This window comes from Nycticebus coucang, chromosome 11 (assembly GCF_027406575.1).
Source record: "Nycticebus coucang isolate mNycCou1 chromosome 11, mNycCou1.pri, whole genome shotgun sequence".
Classification (NCBI taxonomy): domain Eukaryota; kingdom Metazoa; phylum Chordata; class Mammalia; order Primates; family Lorisidae; genus Nycticebus; species Nycticebus coucang.
In genome coordinates, this window is record NC_069790.1 from 9,098,033 (window position 1) to 9,124,992 (window position 26,960).

General features: G+C 40.5%; 1 protein-coding gene across 14 annotated transcripts; it reads left to right on the forward strand.

Annotated features, from left to right (window-relative positions):
- Positions 1 to 1,335: 1,335 nt before the first annotated feature.
- On the forward strand, positions 1,336 to 24,421 carry LOC128560062 (syncytin-2-like). Of its 14 annotated transcripts, none has more exons than XR_008372870.1 (6): positions 1,336 to 1,542; positions 7,002 to 7,074; positions 13,794 to 13,942; positions 15,250 to 17,932; positions 20,872 to 20,962; positions 21,640 to 24,421. XR_008372870.1 is itself a non-coding variant. In XM_053553542.1 (3 exons), the coding sequence occupies exon 3, from the start codon at positions 7,776 to 7,778 to the stop codon at positions 8,673 to 8,675; it is 900 nt and encodes a 299-aa protein (XP_053409517.1). In that variant the 5' UTR covers positions 1,336 to 1,542; positions 7,002 to 7,074; positions 7,332 to 7,775; the 3' UTR covers positions 8,676 to 9,261. The 14 variants fall into 13 exon arrangements, 3 of the variants coding, with proteins under 3 accessions (XP_053409517.1, XP_053409518.1, XP_053409516.1); XR_008372876.1 differs by having other exon boundaries at positions 15,250 to 16,848; positions 17,605 to 17,932; positions 20,872 to 24,421; XR_008372877.1 differs by having other exon boundaries at positions 15,250 to 16,848; positions 17,608 to 17,932; positions 20,872 to 24,421.
- The last annotated feature ends 2,539 nt before the right edge of the window (positions 24,422 to 26,960 follow it).

The window sequence follows — 26,960 nt, forward strand, 5'->3', positions numbered from 1 at the left end:
TATCAATTAGGCACAGCAAAACATTAACAAGTATAAAAAATAATCAAATAGAGCAATTATAACAATATACTATAATAAATCTTATGTGAATGTGGTATCTCTCTCTCCATTAAAATAGTTTATTGTACTGTATTCATTCTTCTTCTTGTGATGACATGAGATGACACAATGCCTAAAAGATGAGATGAGGTAAGGTGAATAGTAAGCACTGTGATGTAGCATTGGGCTACTATTTACCTTCTGGAGGATTGTCTGCTTTGGGTGATTCTGGATCATTGAGCCATGACAACATGAAGGGTTCATATCAACCATTGCTGTCATTGGAGCTGAAGATGTCAATGACTAACAGGTGGGTAATATAGGTGGTATGGATACAGTGGATAAAGAAAGGATTCATGTCTCAAGCAGGATGGGGCAGGGTGGCATGCAATTTCAGCATGTTGCTCAGACTTATGTGCAATTAAAAACTTATAAATTATTTATTTAATATTTATTTATATAATATTTACTTATAAATTATTTATTTAATACTTTTGGACTATAGTTGATCATGGGTAACTGAAACCATGGAAAGCAAAACTACAAGAGGGAATGACTACTGTATATTTTTGATAAAGTCTTTTATCAGACACATTTTACAAAATTTTCTTTTAGTATATCTTCACTCTTTTAACAAGGATGTTTGCAGAAAAAAAGCTTTTAATTTTAATAGGTCCAACTTACTATTTATTTCATGGATTATGCTTTTCATGGTTTATTCTAAAAACCACCTCCAAACCTAAAGTCATTTGGATTGTGTTATCTTCTATAGGTTTTAGAATTTTTGTATTTTATATTGAGGTCAATTATAAATTTTGAGGGGTTTGGAGGGTTAAAAATGTAAGATCTGTGCATAGGTTTGTTTTTTCATAATTTAGGATGTAGATATTCAATTTATCTATCATTTTCTGATAGAAAGATGTTGAAACCTCCAATTATAATAATGATTTCTCTGTTTTTATAATTTTATCAGTTTTTGTCTCATATGTTTTGTCAGGTTTATGTGTATACACATTAAATATTGTTATGTCTTCCTGGAGAACTGTGGAGAGCTGACACCACAGCATCCATTTTGTAGGTCAAGCGCCATTTCCTATACTAACAGACTTAAGTTTCTATTTCCCTGCAAATGCTAGGCCTCTTCTTGTAAATCATGTGAGCGAAACTTGGAAACTTGCCATTGGGAATTTTCCACTGCAGCCGGGTTGCTTGGATACCTGATGACGCAAACTTCCTCTTTCACCTACCCTTATATACCCTGAGAGAACATTGTAATAAATGAGACTTGATCAGACTCCTGTCTTGTCTCCATTCTTCATGCCTCTTGCCCCTGCCCATTCTCACCCCCTCCTCCAGGTATCCCTGTTGACTGACCCGTGGGCAAGGTCACGTGGTGCCCGCATAGGGACCTGGATATGAGGGAAAATGGTGAAGAAGCTACTGGAGCTGGAAACACGGGGACCTGACCGCGTAGTAGCCTGCTGTGTTGGAACGAGGATCTCGGTGAGTAGTAGTAATCGTGGGACAAGAAGTCAGTCAGCATGAGTTATTTGTGGAACAGTTAAGAGATGCACTCAAGACACGAGGAGTAAAGGTCAAAATTAAACAGCTATTTCAATTTTTTGACTTCTTAAAAGAAGTCTGTCCTTGGTTTCCTCAAGAAGGAACCATAGACGAGAAAAGATGGAAAAGAGTAGGTGATGCTTTAAATGATTTTTATCAGACATTTGGACCTGAAAAAATACCAGTCACTGCTTTCTCCTATTGGAATCTCATTAATGATATTATTAGTTGTCACAGTGTTTGTCCCACGGTTGCGGATGTCATAAAAAAGGGAGAAGAACTGTGACATCACCACAAAGAAAAGGATATTAAATCCCAAGATCTGTCCCAGGATCTCGGGGCTGCTGGGAGCACTCCTCCTAGCTGTCAGCTTAATGAGCAAGAAGATCTTATCTCACTAGAGAGTGATAAGGAACCAAACGGAGAGGAACAAAAGGCTCCTGCTGTCCAGCCGAAAGTTAAGCCCGAGAACAAACCGAAAGTAACACAGCCTAAGGTCAAAGTCCCAGAGCCAAAATGAAGGCTCTACCCAGACTTGAAAGTGTTCAAAATAGACCCTGATGATAAGCTTTCAGATGAGGAATGGAATGAGTTAAGGGAGGAGATGGCCAAGTATCATAATCCAGATTGGCCCCCACTTGGAAAACGGCCTCCCCCATATAGCGCAGTGCCCTCTGCGCCGCCTGTGGCAATGGCCGCTATAGACCCAAAAAGGGATCTAGAGAACAAAATTGCACATTTACAAGAACAAATAAAACTCGAGAGGGAACATCAGGAGCTAATCAGTGAATTAGAAAAGCTTGAAACAGGCAAATTGGACTACAAGGAGCAGAGGCCTCGAGAACACGAATCCGCTGGCCCCATATCCCAATCTCCCATTAGGGGTATAGTCATGAGGAGGCCCCCTGTTAACCAGGAGAGAACAGAGACATTCCCGGTCATGGAGACCATGGACAATCAGGGTCAAGCATGGAGACATCACAGTGGATTTGATTTTCAGGTGGTTAAGGAATTAAAAACGGCAGTGGCCCAATATGGACCCACCGCTCCCTATACACTAGCTATACTAGAATCAGAAGCAGAGAAATGGCTCACCCCTGGTGACTGGTATACCCTAGCCAGGGCTGCCTTATCTGGGGGAAATTACCTATTATGAACATCTGAATATGCTGAATTTTGCAAAGACACTGCTAAAAGAAATGCTCAGGTGGGAAATGGCTGGACTTATGATATGCTTCTTGGCGAGGAGCATTTTGCTAGTACAGATGCTCAAATGCAATATGATCTGGGTCTGTATGCGCAAATCCAAGCCACGGGAACCAGGGCTTGGAGAAAACTCCCAGTGAAAGGGGATTTTAGCTCTTCCCTCACCACAGTAAAGCAGGGCCCTGATGAGCTGTTTTCAGAGTTTGTCCACAGACTTTTGACAGGTGCAGGCAGGATTTTTGGTAACGCAGAAGCTGGTATGGACTTTGTCAAACAATTGGCTTATGAAAATGCCAATGCGGCATGCCAGGCAGCTATCCGACCTTACAAAAAAAAAAAAAAAAAAAACAGATCTATCGGGATATATTCGCCTTTGCTCTGACATTGGCACTGCATACCAGCAAGGCTTGGCGATGGCCGCGGCTTTACAGGGCTATACTGTTAAAGATTTCCTAGCTCAAAAAGCTAAGGGTCGGTGTTTTAATTGTGGAGAACCAGGGCATTTTGCCAAAGACTGTAAAAAAGAGAGGTCCCTTAATCCAAAGAGGCCCCAGCCTCCAGGCCTATGCTCCAAATGTAATAGGGGCCGTCTTTGGGCCAATGAGTGTAAATCTAAAACAGACAATCAAAGAAATCCCCTCCCCTCTCGGCAGGGAAATGGAGAGAGGGGCCAGCCCCAGGCCCCAAAACCCAAACAAGTTTATGGGGCAGTCAGCTTTGTTCCAGCCAGCAGCAATCCGTTTCAGACCTCTGCAGAGCCACCCCAGGAAGTGCAGGATTGGACCTCTGTTTCACCTCCCACACAGTACTAACCCCTGAAATGGGAGTGCAAATTTTACCCACAGGTGTGTTTGGTCCTCTACCCCCAAACACCTTTGGGCTAATTATTGGATGCAGCAGTAGTGCCACCCAAGGACTCCAAATTTTCCCAGGTGTAATTGACAATGATTATGAGGGGGAAATTAAATTAATGACTGCTTCCCCCCGAAATATCTCCACCATACCACATGGCCAAAGAATAGCCCAGTTATTACTATTACCCTTCTTGTCAACTAATAATAAGATTAAAATAAAGCACCGAGGCGTGGGAGGCTTTGGTTCCTCCAATGTTTACTGGGCTCAGCCTATCTCACCCCCAAAACCAATGCTCACTCTAAGCCTGGATGGCAAGGAATTTCATGGCCTCATGGACATTGGGGCTGATGTCACTATAATTAACAAAGAACTATGCCCCAGCCAGTGGCCCCTTTCCCCAACCTTAAATCATTTAACAGGAATCAGTCAAAGCCAAAACCCTGAGAAAAGCACCAAGATACTTACTTGGAAAGATAAAGATGGCAGTCAGGGAACCATACAGCCTTTTGTCATACCTGGCCTCCCTGTCAACCTTTGGGGACGAGATCTCTTGTCCAATATGGGACTCATAATGTGTAGCCCTAATGATGCAGTGACAGCGCAAATGCTTGCCCAGGGTTTTCGACCAGGAAAAGGATTAGGAAAAGATGAATCAGGCATTCCAAGCCCTTTACAAATTACCGGAAAAACAGACAAAAAAGGACTAGGAAATTTATCTTAAGGGCTATTGACATTCCTGCATGCCATGTAGATGGGATCACTTGGAAAAGTGACGAGCCTGTATGGGTTGATCAATGGCCCCTCTCAAAAGAAAAATTAGAGGACGCTCAGCAGTTAGTGCAGGAACAACTAGAAGCTGGGCATATAGAGGAAAGCAACTCCCCATGGAACACTCCAATCTTTGTCATAAAAAAGAAATCAGGGCGATGGAGACTATTACAAGATTTGAGAGCTATAAACTCCACCATGGTCCTCATGGGGGCATTGAAACCAGGATTGCCCACTCCTGTGGCCATCCCTCTTGGTTACTATAAAATTATCATTGATCTTAAAAACTGTTTTTTCACTATACCACTCCATCCATTAGATCAAAAAATATTTGCATTCAGTCTCCCCTCTATCAACCTCAAGGAACCTATGAAAAGATTCTAATGGAAAGTTTTACCACAGGGCATGGCCAACAGCCCCACCTTATGCCAAAAATTTGTTGCCGCAGCTATTCAGGAAACTAGGCTTCACTGGAACTCCATGTACATCATTCATTATATGGATGATATTCTTGTCACTGGACAGAATGCTCAGCAGGTTTTACTATGTTACAGTGACTTATCATCCTCCCTCACAAACCAGGGACTTCAAATAGCCCCGGAAAAAATTCAGCTAAAAGATCCCTACCTTTACCTTGGTTTCCACCTAACTGGACCCAGACATTACTAATACTCAAGCTGCCATCAGATTGGACAAATTAAAAACACTAAATGATTTTCAAAAGCTCTTAGGGGTTATAAACTGGCTTAGACCTTACTTGAAACTAACCACGGGGAATTTAAAACCTTTATTTGCTATTTTACAGGGCAATAGCAACCCCAATTCCCCTAGAACATTAATAGAAGAAGGCCGTCAGGCTTTAGCATTAGTGCAACAAGCTATTCTTCACAATTTGTTACAGCCATAGATTACACTCAGCCCCTGAGCTACATCATTTGTAAAACTTCTCTTACACCCACAGCAGTATTCTGGAAAACTTCCCCTGTAATGTGGATCCACTTACCTGCTTCTCCCACGAAGGTTATTCACCCCTATTATCAAGCTGTCGCGGATATCATCATTATAGGAAGGGAAAATAGTAAAAATTACTTTGATAAAGAACCAGATATCATTATACAGCTTTATTCTCAGACACAAATTAATTGGTTATTTCAAACTACAGAACATTGACCTGTTGCTTATGCTTCTTATTCAGGTAAACTTGACAATCATTATCCACCCAATAAATTATTACAATTCATTAGTACACATGACTTTGTATTTCCCACAAGAACCTCCCCATTGCCCAATGCCTTATTAGTTTTCACAGATGGATCCTCTTCTGGTCATGCAGCTTACACCTTTAATACAGAGATTGTACAATTTCAGGTAAAATCAAATTCTGCACAAATTGTAGAACTTCAAGTAGTTATCGCAGTTTTCTCCACATTCCCCAATTGAGCTTTAAATATTTATACTGATAGTGCTTATTTAGCTCATTCAGTTCCCTTATAGAGACAGCAGTGCAAATCAGGCATGTATCAGAAACCGCTACCTTTTTCTTACATCTCCAAAATCTTATACACCAAAGGACCCTCCCCTTTTTCATTGGACACCTTAGTGCTCACTCCAATTTACCTGGCCCCCTAATTGATGGTAACCACAGAGCGGACAGAGCCACTCAGTCTATACTGCCCAAACCACCACAGAGCCTGATTGGATCGCATTAGCCTCCGCTGCTCACCAATTATATCATCTAAACGCTCACAACCTTAGACTCATGTTTCAAATTACCCGAGAACAAGCCCGCCACATCGTAAAGCAATGCCCTTCTTGTGTAATTCTACTCCCTACTCCCCATCTAGGAGTAAATCCTTGAGGTCTCATACCCAATGCCATCTGGCAAATGGATATTACTCACCTACCTGAATTTGGAAAACTCAAGTATGTTCATGTAACCATAGATACCTTCAGTGGATTTATTCATGCCACTGGCCAGTCAGGGGAAGCTGGCAAACATGTCATTGCCCATGTACTAGCCACCATGGCTGTACTAGGCACCCCTAAACAAATTAAAACTAATAATGCTCCAGGATACACAGGACATGCATTTAACACCTTCTGTAAACATCTCAATATCAAACACATCACTGGAGCACCATATAACCCACAAGGATAAGGCATAGTAGAACATGCCCACCTGTCCCTTAAAAAACACTCTAGAAAAAATAAAGAAGGGGGAATGGTACCCTGTTAAGGGGTCCCCAAGAAATATCTTATCCCATTAATTACTCATTTTTAATTTTTTCACACTGGACCAAGGTGGCCGGTCTGCAGCAGACCACTTCTGGCACCCAGATACTAAATGGGATTTTGCTACTGCCCTGTGGAAAGACCCATTAGATAATAAATGGCATGGCCCCGATCCAGTTCTAATTTGGGGTAGAGGTGCTGTATGCATATGTTCACAGGAGATGGAAGCAGCACGATGGTTACCTGAACGACTGGTCAAACAAGTAGATAACATTATCACCTCTAAATCCAGGGAGTAAGAGACCCCCTGAGAAGGCTTTCTTTCCTTTTCTTTGCAGGTAACTATGAGCACCTGGATGTGGCTACTGCTGGGGATCTCTCTCCTGATACAAAAAAATGAAGGTGGTTTCGGTAATCCCCATGAGGCTCGAGCACTCTTACAAAAATTAACTGGTACTCCTTGTGAGAGTAATACTTAGTATTAGTAATGAGACAAGGTGTTTATGGAACACAGGCATGGGTCTGTAGCAAAAAGGCTAAAACTATCCCCATCTCTAATAACAAGCCTGGACCATGCCCTTGTGTAGAATTCCATCCATCTGTACATAATACCTGTTATGAGCAGGTTCAACTATGCACTGGTACAGATAATAATACCTATTTTACAGCAATCTTGACCAGACATTTTTCGGGGACATTTGGAGGCGAGTGGGACACAGTCCCTCAGGTCTGGGGGACCTCAAATAAATATTCCCAATATGGCTGTCCCAATACAATAGGAAAAACAGTTTGCTGGAATAAAACTCCACCTGTGCATGTCTCTGTTGGAGGTGGACCCCAAGATCAGGTAAGATAGAGAATAGTCCAGAAGCAACTGGAAAACATTGTAAACCACATGTCTCCTAAACCTAATTACCATCCAATAGCTTTACCCAAAAATAGGGATGCGAGTCTGAACCCCCAAACCCTGAAAATGCTAGACATCACACATAGGTTACTTAATCAATCCAACACTTCCTTGGCTCAAAATTGCTGGTTATGCCTTCATTTAGGACAACCTATGCCTATTGCTATCCAATGTTAATTCCATTGAATTATTATCTAATAACTGCATGCCCATTATGCTTTCACCAGTACAACCTGTTTTTTCCGAAGCACCCTGTATTTTCTCCCCTTATAGAAATGACAGTTATGCTATTGATATTGGCATACTCTCTTTGACCAATTGCACTGACATCATCAATATTACTTATTCCCCATGTGCTCCCAATGACACGGTATTTGTTTGTGGCAATAACTTGGCATATACCGTTCTGCCCACTAATTGGACAGGATTATGTACTATCGCCCTTTTACTACCCGATATAGATATAGTCAATGGAAATGAATCTTTACCTATACCATCCTTTGATTATATATCTGGCCGTTCTAGAAGGGCTGTCCAATTTCTCCCTCTCTTGGCCACTCTGGGAATCACTGCTGGCATGGCCACTGGTACCGCTGGTATGGGCATTGCTGTACATAAATATACTGAACTATCTCAACTTATGGCAGAAGATATACAAGCCCTATCAGGCACAGTTAGAGATCTTAAAGATCAATTAGATTCCTTAGCTGAAGTAGTACTACAGAATAGAAGAGGTTTAGATTTTCTAATGGCTAACCAAGGAGGCATCTACTTAGCATTACAGGAAAAATGCTGCTTTTATGCAAATAAGTCAGGAATTGTTCGAGACAAAATAAAAAAAAAATTACAAGATAATCTAGAAGAAAGAAGAAGAAAAATTATGGACAACCCGTTTTGGAACGGGCTAAATGGCTTTCTACCTTATCTCCTTCCATTTTTAGGGCCCCTCCTTGGCTTACTAATATTACTGTTGTTAGGACCTTTTCTTTGTAACAAAGTCATGGCCTTTATAAAACAACAAATTGATGCTATTAAAATGCAGCCCCTCCAGGTTCATTATCACAGACTGGCTATAGAAGATGAACATATAACCATGACCACTTAGGGGACTGGCTAGTCAATGACGGTTAATGAGGACCCTCATCTCAGACTTTCCTTATCCTACCAAGCTAAGATAGGAACCCGGTCAGATAGCTACCGTGTGGATAAGGAGGATCAGCTGAGATGGTAAGGCCATCCCAACCTAAGACAGACACAGTCACCCCGCCCTCTCGGTCAAAACTTTAAGAGTAAAATGTACATTCAAAAATATTATAAAAAAGGGGGACCTGTGGAGGGCTGACACCACAGCATCCATTTTGTAGGTCAAGCGCCATTTCCTATACTAACAGACTTAAGTTTCTATTTCCCTGCAAACGCTAGGCCTCTTCTTATAAATCATGTGAGTGAAACTTGAAAACTTGCCGTTGGGAATTTTCCGCTGCGGCCGGGTTGCTTGGATACCCGGTAACGCAAACTTCCTCTTTCACCTACCCTTATATACCCTGAAAGAACATTGTAATAAATGAGACTTGATCAGACTCCTGTCTTGTCTCCATTCTTCGTGCCTCTTGCCCCTTCCCATTCTCACTCCCTCCTCCAGGTATCCCTGTCGACTGACTCATGGGCCAGGTCAGAGAACAGACCCATTTGCCCTTTTAATGTCTGATAATTTTATTTGTTCTACAGTATTTGAAGTTAATGTAACTCTAGGGTTTTAAAAATTAATATTAAAATGCTAGTGTTAAAATTAGTGTTAATATCACTTTATTTTATTTAATTTTTGTTTTTGAGACAGAGTTTTACTCTGTTGCCATAGTGTTAGCCTAGCTCACAGCAACCTCAAACTCCTGGGTTCAAGTGATCCTCTTGCTTCAGCCTCTGGAGTTGGGACTACAGGTGCCTGCCACAACACTCAGATAATTTTTCTATTTTCAGAAGAGATGGATGCAGTCTGGTTCTTGCTGAGGCTGGTCTCAAATTCCTGAGCTCAAGAGATGTGGTAGAATTGCAGGCATGAGCCATAATGCCTGGCCAACTTTTATTTTATTTTTTTTTAATTAGATGTCTCTCTTTATCCCTTTACCATTAATCTGAGTCCTTATATTTAAAATAAATTTCTTGCAGGCAACATAGTTAGGTCTTGTTTTATATATTTTTTTATCCTTGTTGACAATTTCCATGTTTTAATTTATGTATATAGATCATTCATATTCAAAGTAGCTGTTGACAGTAGTGGATTAGTATCTACCTTAGAGTTTTTATCTCTCTATTATATTACCCATCTGTTTTTGCATGTTATCTACCCTTTCCATGACAGCCTTTAAAATATAACCACAAATGTTTTTAATTCTGTCTGGTAATTCAAAAATCTGTATTATATTTTAATCTTGTCTTGTCCTGACACTTCCTTAGTTTCTTTAGGTTGTGTTTCCTTTTTTACCCTTATCTTTTAATTTGTCTTGTAATTTTGTTGTTGATGAAAGCCACACTTGAAACTTGGGTTATAGGAACTGAGGTAAGTAGGTTATTGTGAGGTTTTATGTAAATCTACTAGAAATTGAATATGTTTAATGTTTGCTGTTTCTGTGTTTGCCAGCAGATTCTATGACTGTCCAAGTTGTTTTTTCTTTTTTTTTTTTTAATTTCCCTTGATTTCTTTGGACTTTTCTAAGTACTTCTTATGGAGAATCTGTGTCTCTCAGCTGTGATGTTCTGTTATTACTCTGGAACTCTGTTGATGGTATTGTAACATTGGAGGGAAAGAAAAATTTCTGTAATATGATGATGAAGTCTCCATGTTGTAGTGAGTCTGTTTCCTTGGGCTGTTAGTACCACAAGTGTTGCTCCCCCACCAGTTAGGTAAGACAGGAAAGCTAGAACAGGCTGAAATCAGGCAAATATCCTTTTCTCTCATGAGGAAAAGCTCCAGCAATTTTATGGAGCTTTCATAATAGTTGTTTCTTTTCCAATCTCCCTGCCAAAGTCATGTTGGGATTTTCTTTGACACTTCACCGTGAAAATTTGTTGGAGCTCCTGGATTTAAAATGAACGAATGTGTGTAGGTATATTCTAAGATGCAGAATCTAAGTTTCCCACTAGCATGCTGAGTTCATAATTAGCCTTCAGAAACTGGTCAAATTACTCTATTGGTGTTCCTACCAGCTTAGGGCTCCAATGGCTTCTGTTCTGGATAAGCAGACCTTAGCTGTTATTCTCTAGATTAGTGTACTCAGATTTTTTTCCTTGGTGACAATATACCTGCATTTTTTTCCCTTTTTTTTTTCTTCCTGATGTTCCAAAATTGTTTTCATTTCCTTTCACTTTTAGAGAGAATTTTCTTCAACCATTAAGATAGGTACACTGGTGACTAATTCTCTCTCTCTCTCTCTTTTTTTTTTTTTTCATCTGAGAGTTTCTTGTTTTTGTCTTCATTTCTGAAGGATATTTTTGTGGATACATAATTGTGGGTTGACAGTTCTTTTCTTTAAGCACTTGAAAACTGTTGTGCCATTTCCTTCTAGCTTTCTTAGTTTCTGATGAGAAATTTGCTCCTATTCACTGCTATTCAAACAGTGAATATTGAAGCCCATTTCTCTCTGACATCTTTCAAGATCTTTTCTTTGCCGTTAGTTTTTAGAAGATTATAATTCATCTTGCAGTGGATTTTATGAATTTATCATATTTTGGGATCACTTTTCTTCTTGCATATGCCAATTTAAGTCTTTTGTCAAATATAGGACATTTTTAGCCATAGTTTTTCAAAAACTTTGTTAGTTATATTCTCTTCTTTGGGGATTTTGGTGACACAATCTGATGTCAGATATTTTGTTAAAGCCACATAGGTACAGGAGTTCATTTTTTTTAAAGTCTGTTTTGTCTCTGATGTAAACATTTAGTAACTTTAAGCTCACTATTTCTTTGCCCTCTCAATTCTAACACCATCTTTTGAGCTATTTTGATTTTTTTTTTTTTTTTTTTTGTAGAGACAAAGTCTCACCATACCACCCTTGGGTAGAGTGCCATGGCGTCACACGGCTCACAGCAACCTCTAACTCTTGGGCTTACGCGATTCTCTTGCCTCAGCCTCCCAAGCAGCTGGGACTACAGGCGCCCGCCACAACACCCGGCTATTTTTTTGTTGCAGTTTGGCCGGGGCTGGGTTTGAACCCGCCACCCTCGGCATATGGGGCTGGTGCCCGACTCACTGAGCCATAGGCGCCGCCCTTGAGCTATTTTGATTATTAAACTTTTCTGTTTGCAGATATTTATTTTTCTTTGTTTCAGGACAATTTATAATTGCTCATCGAGGCATTTTTTTTATTACAGACATGTTTAAATCTTTGTCAGATAATTATAACACCTGTGTCATCTTGGTTTCAGTATTTGTTGATGATGGCTCTTATTCAAGTTGTAATTTTCTTGGGTCTTGTTATGATTAGTAATTATCAATTTATACCTACTTAGTTTGGATATTAGCTTTTGAATCTCTGGATCTTAAACCTTTGGTCACAGAAGGTCTCCTCTTATACCACTCTAGTGAAAAAAAGGGGAATATTGCCTTGATACTTTTAGGTTGAGGTAGCAGTCCAGGTTTTCCACTTGAGCCCTGTTTCCCGCAATAGGGGTGAAGTTGCCCGTGGATGAAGTTCTCTTTGTTACTCTTAGTTGTAGGTAGGAGTTCTGTTTTCCTCAGGTCTGTGATGATACTGTGTAGGCTGGAAGAGGCAGGGATGCCATTATTGTTCCCCAGATAGCTTCAACAGACACTATGGATGGTGGTGAATAAAGTCTTCTGACATCATCCTTGCAGGCAAGGGTCATTACTTTCTTTACCACTAGTGGAGGTGGAAGTCCAGTCTCTATGGTATTTTCACTGACTTTATGGGGGAGAAGGTACATCATCACTACTAGTCAGGTATGAAAGACCTGCTTTCACTCTGCTTTCTCTGACACCAGGCCAGATTGTATCTAGCATTTCTACTCAACATTTTCTGGTGGGGATGAGGGTAGAATGCAGTTTGTCCTACGGTGTTTGGACACAATAGAGTGGTTCTTGCCTAAAAGTTTTCTGTCTCTCTAGGATGACCTTTTCTTCGCCCTTCAGTGGAAGAAGCAGACTGGCTACTCTTCAGGTCCTTTTGCTGCCTCTGTTGGGATTTCTCAGTTGCCAGCTTCTCTAGCACCCAATCCAGGATACATGGGTACAAAGGAAACCCAGAAAACTCCTTTCTGTGTTGTTCCTTGGGAGATCCCAGGCTGGTCTTCTTCCCTGCTTCAGGGTCTTCTCATGTTTCTTTTTATGTATCGTGTCCAGGTCTTTTTAGCTGTCATTAGCAGGAGGAATAGGTAAAAGTATGTCTACTCTGTCTTTTCAGAGGTAGAAGTATATCCCCAATAATATAATTCTCTAGTAATATTTACCACATGTATATTTTTGGTATTTCTTTTTATATTTAGAAAGTATTGTGTATGGGATTTTGTCAGTTTTTGTACAAATAGATGGATACTTCTTGTAGACTCCTATTACTCTTAATAAGGCCTTTCTCTGACTAGAGGGACAGTCACAGAGAAGGCCAGAAGAACTATTATGTTGATATGCCCTGGGAAAGCCCTCAGTAAAGAAAGGATAGAAATAGATGGATAAGTACTCTAACTTGCTTACTAGTTTTATAGGTCAACTTTTAGGTATATTTTATATAATCTATAAAAGACGCCAGTTGGGAATGAGCCAAAATTGTTTGCAGGATTAGCATATTAATGAAAATGCCCAGCATGGGTGTCTTTCTGTTCCCTGTATTACTTTCCCACTCCCATACCAGGTCATATTGGAATCACCTTCTCCAAAACTTCCTACTCTCCAACCTTATCTGGTATAACCCAAGACATGACAGTTTATTCCTTTAAATCAATGCATTCATAACATTCTAATGCTTTTCCTTTGTTACAGACTCCCAACTGTTTTTCTACTGTGGGCAACAGCAGACTTAATAAGTTATTCAACCTTTTCCTCTGCTTCTAATTCTTCTTAACTTTAGTAATACTGTTGAGTTAATCAATAAGCCTATTCTTATTAGTCTACTCTTCCCATATCCTTTTATTTTCCTTAATTGTATTACTTTTTGCATTGTCAATTTATCCAATATTACCAGTACATATATTTTCTTTTCTTTTTTTTTTGTAGAGACAGAGTCTCACTGTACCGCCCTCGGGTAGAGTGCCGTGGCATCACACGACTCACAGCAACCTCTAACTCTTGGGCCTACGCGATTCTCTTGCCTCAGCCTCCTGAGCAGCTGAAGTACATATATTTTCTAACCCATTTCTTGAAAGGTTAGTCTTAATTTTACAATTAAATATACTCAATCTTTACTTCAGATGTTATCTCAAAATTTCTTCAGTTATTTCTTTATTCTGAAGCTTAATCTCTAATAGGTTTAATAGAAAGGGCTAATGGGAAAGGTAGTCTTTAAGTTCATTTCATTCCTGGACCCTTTAGTTTATAGCCTTTAAGAATGAAAGACTTTGGCCATACGCTAAAACTCATGGTTATATTTTATTTCCTTTAACATACTTAGCATAATTCTGCTGTAAAATACTGCTGTTGAGCTGTTAGAAGTTTGATGCTACCTTTTTGCTTATGCTTTTTGGTAGCATGAACTTACTAGGACACTTGAGAAGGTAAAACAGTGCCGTTATTAAGTTTCTTTCCCATTAAATAAACACACACACACACACATACTCACACACATTCAAAATGTTTGAGGTATTAAAAATTCCAAAATATTTCATGTGCCTACATATCTATAATGTATACACACACATCTAAAATGTTTACTAGTCTCTTTCTCTCTGTGACCATACTGCACCAAATTTTGTAGGTACACAATGTACTCTTCATCATATATCAACTTGTAGATACAAGTATGTAGATACATAAAAATTTTCTTCAATTATATCTTTAAAGACTTTTTATGCTCTATTGCTTTCATTTTCATCATCGGGGTGACCAATTATAGGCTTGTTGGATGTCTCTTGTGTCTATTTCAGGGTAGGCAGATATTTTCTGTAAGTATTTTAAGCTTTTAAGGCTATATACTACATATTCTCTCCCCCGTTTTTCTTCTTTCTCTCTTCCTTTCTTCCTCTTCCTTCCTTCTCCTCATTCTTCTTCTTCCTCTTTTTTTTTTTTTACAATTACTTAAAAAATATAGAAAATTATTCTATGATTAGTAATTATATAAAAACAGGCCACAAACTAGAATTGATCTGTAATTTGATGTGTGATCTGTAGTTTCCTTACCTCTGTTATATACCTATTAGTTCTCTTTTATTCTGTACTTTTTGTACTATGTTTCTCATAGTGTCTTAATTAGTGCAGGCTGCCATAATAAATGCCCATAGAACATGTAGCTTAAACAACAAAAATTTATTTCTCACAGTTCTGGAGGCTGGGAAGTGTAAGATCAAGGTGTCAGAAAAGTATGCTTCCTTCAGGACCTCTTCCTTGTGTTATCATTCAGAGAAAGAGAAAAAGAGAGAGATCGAGTGAGATTGGTGTTTCTTTTTATAAGGGCACTAATCCTACTTCAGAGGTTCCACCCTCATAACCTAATTTATCTCTAATTTCCTCTCAAAAGTCTATTTCTGAATACCATCACATTGGGAATTGGGACTTCAATATATGTATTTTGGAGAGATGTAAATATTTGCTCCACGATGGTGCAGTCAGCAGGATTCCTGGGACACGGACTGAAGGGGAAAAAAGGACACTCAGAAGTAAGTGAAGCCTTCAGTAGACAGTGGGAGGAAGTCCCAAAGGGAAACTCCACTCAGAGCAAGTGGGCCAATCCAGAATCAAACCTCGCAGAATAAGTGAGGCCTTTGGTAAATAATAAGCAAAGATATTTAGGGAAAACAATGGGTAACTTCCTCTTAGGGGAGACTCAAGAATTAGAAACTGAGGAAGAAGGTGATGTTCAAGCAGAATTTGAAATTGAGGAGAATAGTGAAGTTCAGTGGGAACCTGAACCTGAGGAGAATTGGGAACCAGGAGCATAGGAAGGTTTTTCTGGCCCTTTCTCAGGGGAGGAAGTATGTGATACAGACATGAATAAGCAAGAAAATACCCCAATGACCATTATGGCAGCTCAGATCAAACAGTTGGACAACCCGTTGAACAGTCTCACAGTTAGAAATGCTAACATAGATCACCCAACATTGCCCTCAGGGCCTCCCTATGTAGATGATCCACCTGTGAATTCTGTTATGAAGGCTTTAGTAGAGGGGTGTAAGACTGGTGACTTTAATTGTGAAGATACTTTGGGGCTTTCTCCAGTCACAGTTACTGATATTCCTCCTGAACTGCAGTACCCTCAAGGGGGCCAATGTTTTGATCACCATATGATCACTTTTATGGTTCTGAAAGATTTAAAACAAGCTGTAACACAGTATTTCATGCAGTCCCTGTTTTCTAGAGGTCTGTTACAAGGACTTGCACAAGAGTAGTGACTTATTCCTTATGACTGGGACATGATAACCATAACTGTTTCTGAATCTGGACAGTATTTACAGTTTAAAACTTGGTGGAAGGAGGAGGCTGACTGGATGAGTCACCAAAACCAGCAGAGTGGAATTCCTATAACATCGATACAGCTCACAGTGGCTGGGGGTTCCAAGTCAACTTCAGTATGATGATACAGCTATAGTGCAGACAAGGCTGTGCAGGCTTCAAGCCTGTGAAAAGGTTCAGGCTCCTGGAGATATCTCTAAATCTTTCATTAAGATAATGCAATTGGGAAATGAACCTTATATCAACTTTTTAGCTTGATTAAAAACTGCAGTCAATAAAGCTGTTGCCCAGCCAGAGCTCCAAGACATGCTTTTCCAAACTTTAGCATTTGAGAATGCTGACTCTCTGAGTGTTGAAAGGCTTTACAACTTCTGAGAGCACAAAATGCTCCCTTAGAAGAATAAATATGGGCATGTGCTGATATAGGAATGGAATCTTACAAGGCTAATCTGCTTGTTGTTGCTTTAAAAGAAGGGTTCAATCCAAACCATGTTAAATGCCATAGTGTGGAAAGTTGGGCCATATGTGTCCAAATGGAAACCTGGTTATGTGCTACATTGGGGTCGAGGTTTTGTTCATGTCATTACAGAACAACAAGAGAAACAGTGGCTACCGTCCCTCTGGATTCAGCCTCGACGCGAGCAAGAAACCTTGCCAGCACTTTAAGGTGTCTGCCTTCACTAACTTTTTCTATTGATGTACCAAGGACCCTAATTTCTTAGGCCTGGGTAATTTCATAATAAATAAACCCTGGATCAACCTCCCCTAACTGCCTCCCCCATATCACCGTCCATCATCAGCAGGAAGTGGTTAGGAGCAGTCAGCGTCCTTTTTCCCTAATTAGCAGTCAGAGCTCCTATTAGGAGAGGGAGGATTGATACAGGGTTCCATCATTCTGGGCTGTATAGGAAGCCCCAGGTAAGCTCAGAACCCGTCCTCTGGACTCTATTGAAGTCATGAACAACAAAGACCTCAAATAACAGACTTTTTGTTCCTGGTTACAGTTATACTGGTATTGGCAAAGGTGAGAGAATTTTACTTGTTGGGCTTATATCTGTTTCAGTTGGGCACCTGATCTTTACCTTCCACCCATTCCCATTTTAAAATCACACTGCTCCCCCAGACTTCAGCTTAGAAAGGGTCTGAGTTCATCGGTACAGCCCTTTCCCCCCTAACATTCTATGCTTGTTGTTGTTGTTAACTTCAGGTGTTGGTTAATACTTCCTATGGAAGCATCACTGACCCTACAGGTCGGCCCCAAGTGCGTAGTTGGGTGGTGATTAGCACAAAGAGGGCGTTTCTCCCCTTATGCCTAGTCTGGCTAGAGTAACACAATCACAAAAACTGGAATTCTTTCACAACCTGGGTTAGTTCTGCTGGTGTGATTTTGTTAACTCATGTGCCCTTTTGTTTCTTTGCTTAGCAGGAAGAAAAGCTCCTTAGCGAGGAGAATGGCTGAAATAATCAACAACAAATTTTATCCCTTGCCTATCCAGAAATGTCTTTGAATACACCAGAGGCGGGGAAATGTAGAGGATGTCAAGAGCTGGAGGGCCTCTGAGCCAGATGATTTGCAGCTTGGAAGCGGACCTTTGGGCAACTCATCCATAGGTGTTAAAGCTTAATCATCCTGTGGAGTCGGGGAGAGAGAGCCTGAGCCCATGGCAATCCTTAAGCATACAGTCACCTGTCATGTACCATCTCAATAAATAGCTATTGCGGAGATTGCTTAGGGCTACCCTGCACTTAAGGTTAGCCCGTCTCTTGCAAGCTTGTACTTCGAATCCATGTCATGCCTACTTCCTTCATCTGGCAAGGGGGACAGGACGTTAGGGGCCACAACACCATGACAATTGATATTTATTTTCTTTTGAGTATTTTTAAATTTAATCTTCATTTTTGAATTTTTTTTTCTAATTCTTTCCTGTGGTTCTTTATCTCTCTATTCACATACTCTTATTATCTTGACCAGATTTTGGTAATGTTTTCTATAAAGAACCATCAGGTCTCTGTTACAAAGACTAATTCTGCTTTTGGGACAACAAAAGCAACCACAGACAATATTTAAAAATATAGCTGTGTCCCATTAAAACTAAATTTTAGGGCAGCGCCTGTGGCTCAAAGGAGTAGGGCGCTGGCCCCATATGCTGGAGGTGGCGGGTTCAAACCCAGCCCCAGCCAAAACTGCAAAAACAAACAAACAAAAAAACCCTTTATTTTCAAAAGCAGGTATCAGGCCATAGTTGTTATAGTATGCCAGTTCTTCCTACAAACCCTTCTCAAAATGGAATTCACAAACCAACAGCATTCACATCACCTGGGAGCTTATTAGCAATACAGAATCTCAGACCTACCCTTGAGACTTACAGTATCAGAACCTGGATTTTAAAAATACTGCATAATTATTCCTATGCACATTAATGTTTGTGAATCACAGGTCTAGGCATATTTCTGAACTTGTTTATTTTGACTATAATGTTCACTCATAGTTTTTTTTCACTTAATTCACTTTTATTCATTTCATAATATTAGTTTAAAATTTACAGTGTATCTAAGTCATTTGTTGCTAGTGTGCATTTACTATCTATTAGATGTTATTTGAAATGTTTATATCTTTTTAAATATTGTTTGAGTTTTTATTTTTTCCCTTTTATTAAGTCATATACACATAGATCATGAATTCATTTATGCATTTGTGGGGTACGATGTGTTGATATTTTTATACAATTTGTATCCAACGTACTCAGTACTTTTACAAAACCAATTTATAATTACTCACACTTTCTTATGAAAGATAGATCACAACTATAGCCCAGGATGAAGGAGTGAAGTGGAAGGGGATGGGGGCAGGTTTGATAGAGGGAAGGTAAACGATGGGACCACACCTATGGAGCATATTGCAAGGGTATGACTAAAATCTTCAAAATAGAAAATAAATGTCTTAACACAATAATTAAGTAAATGAGGTTTGTCTTATGATAAACTTGAGTGTGTTTTGACTGTAATCTTATCTTTTTACCCATGCTTAAATGAGATGGGTTTTCTTGAACTACTAGAAAATGTGGAGGAACTGGGGGTCCGAGCAGGGAGGGAACAGAGTTCTTTTCCAGCCTTACAATTTCAGTGCTGCCTAATCCATTATTTCTGTGATGTACTCAGATCCATGGGCTGTTTGGTAGCAACATCTCTATCTCCTAGAGATAAGCCAGCCTATTGGAGATCTCCTGCCTGTGTACCTTTGTGGTGTCCAGAGCTCTGTGGACTTTGCTTTGTAAGCTGGTGCAATTGACTATAAGTGCTCTATTTTGCAAAATTGTTATTTTCTGCCTTTGCTGAACCCAGAATCTGAATATCTCTCCTCTGTATCCGCCATATCTCCAGCTTCATTTCCTAACAGTTTATATCCAGAGTGTGTGAAAGACTATTTGTGGGCTCCCTGCCCCCAGAGATTTTAGGTTCCAGCACTATTTTATCTTCCCATAGCCCTTTCATGTTTTCTGTGTTCTTCGGCACAGTTGGGAGCCTCTGGCAATTTCTCTTAGCTCAGCATGCTATTCTCACAGATGCCTGTCAATGTTCCTAATTGGAGAGGGGTTGTCACATCCTGGGGTGTACAGCTTTTAGGGTTAGTTAGCATTTGCTTTCCCCCTTCCCACGGCTTCTCCTGCACAGCTGCCGTCCTGTATAAGATTTCTTGCTTTAGCATGTTTGAACTACCCTACGCAGGGAACCATAATATTCCTTGGTAACTAAGTTTTGTATAGTTATTACCTGTGGGATTTTTTTGTTGACTACCCTACTTGGGTATATATTTTCTAAAAGAGGAGGACTACGAGAAAGGGAAGGAGGGAGAGGTGGGGGGGGGTGTCAAGGGATGTCGTACACCTTGGCGGGGCAGGACACAACATAAGAGGTTCTTATCTAACCTGCTTCTGTGCACCATCTACAAATCCCCAACAATAAAAACAAAAATAAAGAGGACTAAGGAAAACATTAGAGCTCTAACAAATATCATTTAATTCTTAAGATATCTCCATTTTCAAGTTGTAATAGGATTTCTTAGAGCCAGGATGGTGGAAAGAGGAAGAGAAGAAAACAGTGCACAAGGAAGGCCTGATCTTTTTGTACTTAGTATCAGGATGACACTCAAGATCCCAGCAACTTCTCCACCCCTGCAGAATGCTGTTTTACTTCTCCCCTTCTTTGATGTGGGATTTATTCTGAGATTCTCATCTCTCAATTTCAAAACTAATTTCAATTATGCGCTAGGTTTTGTTTAACGACTGTGTGGTCTTTTTCTTGTTTCAATATGTTGCTTTTCTATCAGTTTGTTGGTTTCTTGAACAATAATTATCTCCAGATGCCTCCTTGTATGTCTCCCAGGAACTCTGCACCAGCTCAGAGCAGGCATCAGGTGCAGTGTGAATAGGGAAAAACTGCCTCAGGGGTTTTGGTGGTGCTTTCTTTCCATGCTTGGTCTGCAAGGAGACCATAAAACCAGGGACTCTGAGACCACTGGAATCACCTGCCTCACAGCCCCAGAATCTAAAGACAGATTCTACACCACGCTGTTCCATGGAGCGCGCTTTCATTAGAAATGCATTTCTTTGAACATATTGTGGCTATTGAACCTGAATGATCCTGAGTAACTCATTCCTTCCCCCTTTTATATCTTGTCTTTTTTTTATAGATAAGGTCAGGCTGGACTGCAACTCCTAGGCTCAAGTGATCCTCCTGCCTCAATCTCCTGAATACCTGGAGCTTCAGGAATGTGCAGCCAGGTCTTACTATCCCTTATCCTTTATAAAATGACGAGAATAGGCTGCTAGAAAGAATGCAAATGCTTCCTCTTCTCTCTCTGTCTCTCTTTTTTTGAGGGGCATGTCCCATCACTCTGCCTAAGGAAAGGTTGTCTTTTACTTTTTAAAGTTCTTGTTAAACAACCTCTTTTCTGAAAATAAAATAAAATAACACCAGTATTGTCCATTTCCCTGCTCAGAGGAGTATTAATAGTCGTAGTAATAATAACAACAATAAAATCAACTAGCATTTGCCCCCGGCCAATGTGTCATACTCACTCTGAGTAGGGGCCCTGATACATAAGACAGCTAATTTTGCTTGTGAATCCAAAGCAAAATGAATCCCTTAAAACTCAAAACAATATGAATTATTTTACCCTAAGCTTGATCACAGCTGAAAGTGGGAGGCAGTCTCATTATTGTCCATGCTATAAAAGTGAAGTTGCTTTCTGTCAGGGGGTGGAGTGTGGCAGAGCTCTCTCTTACTTGGTCTACGCAGAAACTTTTTATATATGTATATGTATATTCAGTTTAGAGAGAGATTCTTCTTTCAAACATAATGTAGTGTCAACACTCCCACATCTCCCTGATTACGCGCAGTCTTGTGTTACCTGGTGGACTGAGAGAGGCTCCTCAGAAAACATTTCTGCCTTACCTAGTGCTTACTAGGGCGCAGGCGCTCTCTGTCCGTGCAAGGACAAGGCTATGAAGAGATGCTCTCTGCTAGTTACCAAGAACCGATTTCTGCAACCGGAAATTTCTGCAACCCTGACAACTCTTGGGGGCCCTGAGAAGGCCCCTACTCCGCAGCAGGTGCAGAAGCGCCTGCCTCGGTGCCCGGATGTGAAGCCCCCCGCACGGAAGCTTGGCGGATCTCTGAGGACAGCGCAGGAAACTGTTCTGCGGACCTTTTGCTGTGAGTAAGCCCTAGTCAACAGTTTCCTCATGACTTTAATTAGGACGAAATTGGATGCAGCCTCTATCCCAGACCTTCCCAGCACATCCCTCCCCCTCCATAGCAGGGGAAGACCTGAGTGGGGCCCGTAGGCCCCACGTACACCTGGATCTTCTCCAGCTCCTGCCGGAGTCCTTGGTCTTGGGAGCCGGCAGTTTGCCTGTCCCGCCTGCTTCCGTCTGGGTGATGTCATCCTGTGGTCCCCAGCAGCTCTGAGCCAGGCTGAATGCTATTATTAGCACGTCAGAGCTCAGGCCAAGGCGGCTTATTACTTGCGGTACACTGTCATGAACAGGCTTAATTGCTCACGCCCTTTCCGTGGGCTTTCTGGGTGAGCATTCATATTATTAAAATCGCCTCCAGCAACAGTTGTCTTGAGGCAGGAACTGAGGGTGATGTTGGTGGGAGGAGCACGGAGGACCTTTTCTCTTCTCAGACACGGGTAGAAGAGCAAGAGGGTTGTGGAATGCCTCTTACCAGCTATCCTAGTAAGGTGTTAGCCCATGTCTGGGCCGACAGAGCCCTGCCCAGCCCAGTGAGTCTGACTCATCTGCTCAGTGTGTAGGACATTGTGCCTGAGGTCACCCTATGGGTCAGCACCGTGAGCAGAACCACAGGGCAGCTTCATTCCACGAAACCTTTACTTTAGGGACCTCATGGAGTTTCACCCCATCTCTGTCTGGGTGCCTGTCTCTCTTTCCCAGCCTATGGCTGAGATTACACGTTCAGTGGAAACTTAACGGATGCTCTCCGTTTTCTGTGGTTACATGTATACGTGAACAGATATCTTTCTTTTTGATCTGTGCATAATGAACAGATATCTCTTAATCTGATCTGTGCATAACTTTCCCCCAAACCAGTTATAATCTCCTGGGCCACTGTTGGGCATCGGGTCTGCAGGAGACTATGTTTAATAGCCATTATCTAGTAACCCTTCCAAAAAAAAGTGTGTTGTGTCTGAAATCGAGAAAGTTGGAAAGTTCACGGGTTTTTAGAATTTAAACTCTTTGGTGACATAGGTCCATGGTGAGCTTCTGCTTATGCTGGGCTGCCTTTGCCTTCAAGTAGGCTGCTGAGGTGCGGGACATATTGGGGGGAACTTACTCCTTTCAATTGAGAACAGAAGTGGGCGCAACTTCAAAAAGTGGCCTAGAGGGATGCATTTTTAATTGAATGAGGATTTCTCCTTCAAAGAACCTTGAGAAATCTACTTTCCTTAAGCACATAAAAAAAAAATAACATTTTGTCAGGACAGGAGAGGTCTGCAGCTGGCTGAGGCACCCAGCCACTCAGCCAGCCTGTGCCAGCGAATCTGGGAGCAAGTGGCAAGAGAGTGGATAAGTGCAGCCACTGAGGTATCAGAGGTAGTTACTTCTGTTCATGCATAAACTAGTGCATATGCTGTGTAGCATGTCTGGGCCAAGCCCTTGAAAGGCAGCCTTTCTGTGCATCTGGAGCAGTGATTTTCAACAGGTGTGCCATCAAAATTTTAAAAGATCATTAATTTATTTTTGGAAGAAGTTCAAAGTACAGTAAGTAATTCTTTTTTTATTTGGTCAACATAATTTAAGTATTCCATGGAAGTTTAACTATAGGTAAGTGTGCTATGAGATAAAAAAAGAAGAAAAACGAAAAAAAGGTCAAAACCCCCACTGATTTGGAGAGATAAAGAGAAAAGAGAAACACAGGTAGACAAAAGAGTGGAGATGGGAAGAAAAAGGAGAGAAAAGAGAAATACAGAGATGAAGCCCCGGAGGAGAAGGAGAAACCAGGAGAGTTGTGGTCATTTCACCAAGTTCTGGGGAGGACGGAAAGTACTGGCTTCATCCCACTGGGATAAAGAATGTCGTCTTACCTTCTTCATCCCATGAGGCTCTTTCTTTAGGTGCTACCCTCAGGGTCCTTGGAGTGGCTTCCTCCCAGCCTGCTCACCTTTTCACCTCCCAGGAAATGCTGGTGACATGCTCAGGACATGCATCATTGCTTTCATCTGTCAAGTTTTCTGTTCTGCCCTGTCAGTCTAGGGGAACAAGTTACCTTAAAAAAAAAATTCATTTTACCAGCAAAAGTTTGTCATGGTGCTCAAAAATCTTTAAAAGATACTGAACCACGTCTTTGCAGGACACATTTTATTTTGCTTATCTCTTACTGACTTCCTTGTGTCCTCCACTTCTCTGAGAACAGAATCTAGGTTGTGTTAGTAACCTGAGTGCGCCTAATTGCCAGTGCAGTTCTGGGCAGTCAGGAAATAATCCACAAGTGCTGTGGAAAAGATTAAGCATATTGTTGGAAGGCCTTCATTCTACACATTGGCTTACATTTTAACATATTTGAAGTAAGGGTGTGCTTTACAGTTGTTGTGTATCTTTAAAGATGTTATTTTCTTTTTGAAAGCTATTAATACACTGGTGACATCTAAGACCAAATTACTACGATAATACTTGTATAGAGATTGAGTAATCAGGGAAAATTAGATTGTGTTATATATCAGGAAAATGTTCCAGATAATTTGTATACCTTTGAGTACATAATAAAGTTATGTTTGTATTCATGATTATGGAATTATTATATATATAAACTTTTTTGAAAAAATACAACTCACCTTCACTGAGGGCAAAATTCTTTAATTTTAATAAATTAGCCCTTACCTGACCAAGATAATTATTTTTTAATATGAATAATGGAATAAATAACATGACTAATGATCTCCTCACTCCTTTGTTATTACTTAACTGAATAAGGGTTACTGATTATTTTCAAAACGGGTATGAACACTGAATAGCCACACACTTTGGGATTTATAAGGGTAGGGGCCTTGAGGTACAAATACAGACCTGCTGGTGGATTTGGCATCTGAAAAAAATAATGATGAGGAAATTGGGAGTAACGGGCAGCTATGACTCAGGAGGCATTGTTATGCATTTGTAAACAGAGAGAAACTAGACCCAAGGAGCTTTCTGCAGAATGGGGAGGAATACTCCTGGGAGAAAAAGGATAAAAGTGGTGGGTTGTTTGTCAGGAGTCAGATGGAGATCAACCACAGGAAAGTATGCAATGTAATAAAAAAAATTCAAAACTGGAAGGAGAAGGGAAACAACTATAACCGCATGAGTAGAACTTATAATTTTTTCCCATTACCATTCAAAAGTCTTTCTGGGGAAAAATAAGGACAGCAAAATAGAACAATGACTTATTGTTTACCACATCACCCGAGGATATGAAGTAGGACAGGAATGCATAGAAATTCACAATTGGAAAAAAAAAAAAAAAAAAGCATAACCTAGGCCCATTGAGAAAAACTTTGCTCATAGTGCTGAGGGGTGTTACTTACAAAGGAAAGAAGGCATGGCATTAATAAGTGACAGAGGCACAAACCAGGAGAGAGAAGTCTATGAGAAGTCACATGGGGCACTCCAAGGACCAAGCACACTGACACTGTTGATAGACCTAAGACCAGGGAAGAGGGGATGACAGGGAGTGAGAATGGAGATGGGGAAGTGCAGCCCCTCGGGACAGTGCTGGTAACTCTCCGCTTTTTGGTCTTGAACAAGTTATTCAACCTTACTTGTTGTAACCTCTAAATTTATAAAATGAAACAATACCAGCTCCCAGAAGGATTTTTGTGAGAATCCAGAGTGGCCTGCAGTAGTTTCTGACCTAAGTGTAGTGTTTGGTGGCTATGAACATAATTGATATATCTACAAGAACAAATATGTAGTAACTCCACTAAAACTCAGAAGTACCAAATGATTTATGCCTTTACCCTAGAATTCTTTTGGAATTTCTTTGGAGTCCCTGTTACCAGTTACTAGGACAGTAAAATTAAACCAACTAATTTGACTCAATCCTAGCAATGGTTCATGTGGAATATATAAGATGTCTACTACTCCAATTCTCCATTGCGTACTAATCTCTCTGTAAAGAAGAAAATGTTGTTTATATATCTTCAAGGCAGCTAGAAAGATGTGTGACACTGAAATGAGAAATCTGCTTGCTCTGGTATTGGGGCAAGGCTCTGCTTGCACTTTGGGCCTTTGTTACTCATTCATATTCAGAGAGAAGGCTTTAATGGCCAAACATAAGAACTTCATTGTTTGTCACTGTCTTTGTCTGGTCTGCAAGTTTGACTTGGCCTCACATATGCTTTGTGGGCTGCAGAAGATTAAGACCTCTGTTCAGCCTACTGCCCTAGTTAGGCATCTTCAGCCACTTTACTTGTCAAGGAAGGTCCCAGGCCCGCTATCATTCATTTGTTCCTTGATAACCATGCTTTCAGTTAACAAATACTCATGAGGGTTCGTCTGTGTGCCCAGCATTATCAATGGAAACAGAGAGCAGCCAGGGAAGACTAAATTCCGGACCCTGTTGATGAATTGTCCTTGTTGTTCTCATGTCTGCCTTTTCTCAGACTTAACCTCTTCCTTTGATAATCAAAACTAGAAAAGTAGCGGGATTTCCAAGGGTTTTTTTTTTTGTTTAATGTTATATCCTCTCTCATACAAGCGTCAGGTTTATGGGGGAATCTTCTCCACATTTTGGCAATTTGGAAAAAGTCACATTTAATATGCTGAAATAAAGAATAAAGAAATGAGTTTTCAAAACTTCTCTCAGAAAGTAACAGTTGATTGACAAGGTTATTATCCTGTAGCATAATCCTATTTTGACCCTTACCAGAAAGGGCAACTGTTCAGGGTTCCAACCAAAAGAAGACAAGCTTGCCACTCTGGTGAGGGCCAAGAATGGATTCCAGTATCTACATTCTGACCCAGTCATGCTCTCAGAAGCCCACTCAGGCTCTCAGGAATTGACATATGTTCCTAGGAGAAAAGAGAACCTGGATACCTCTGTAAGCCTTTGATTTTTATCTGTACCTTATCTGATGGTTCTTATCTTTTTAGTTTTTTGATGTCTTTAAACAAATTTTACTATTTTCCAACTGTTCTCAATAGGAGAATTTTTAGGAAATCATCCCTTACTAGAGAAGGAATTCTTATTTTTTATTTAATATTTACTGAATGTCTACTG

Excerpts from the sequence above, each read along its gene's own strand:
- LOC128560062 (XM_053553541.1), top strand. The coding sequence starts at position 7,776 with ATGCCCATTATGCTTTCACCAGTACAACCTGTTTTTTCCGAAGCACCC.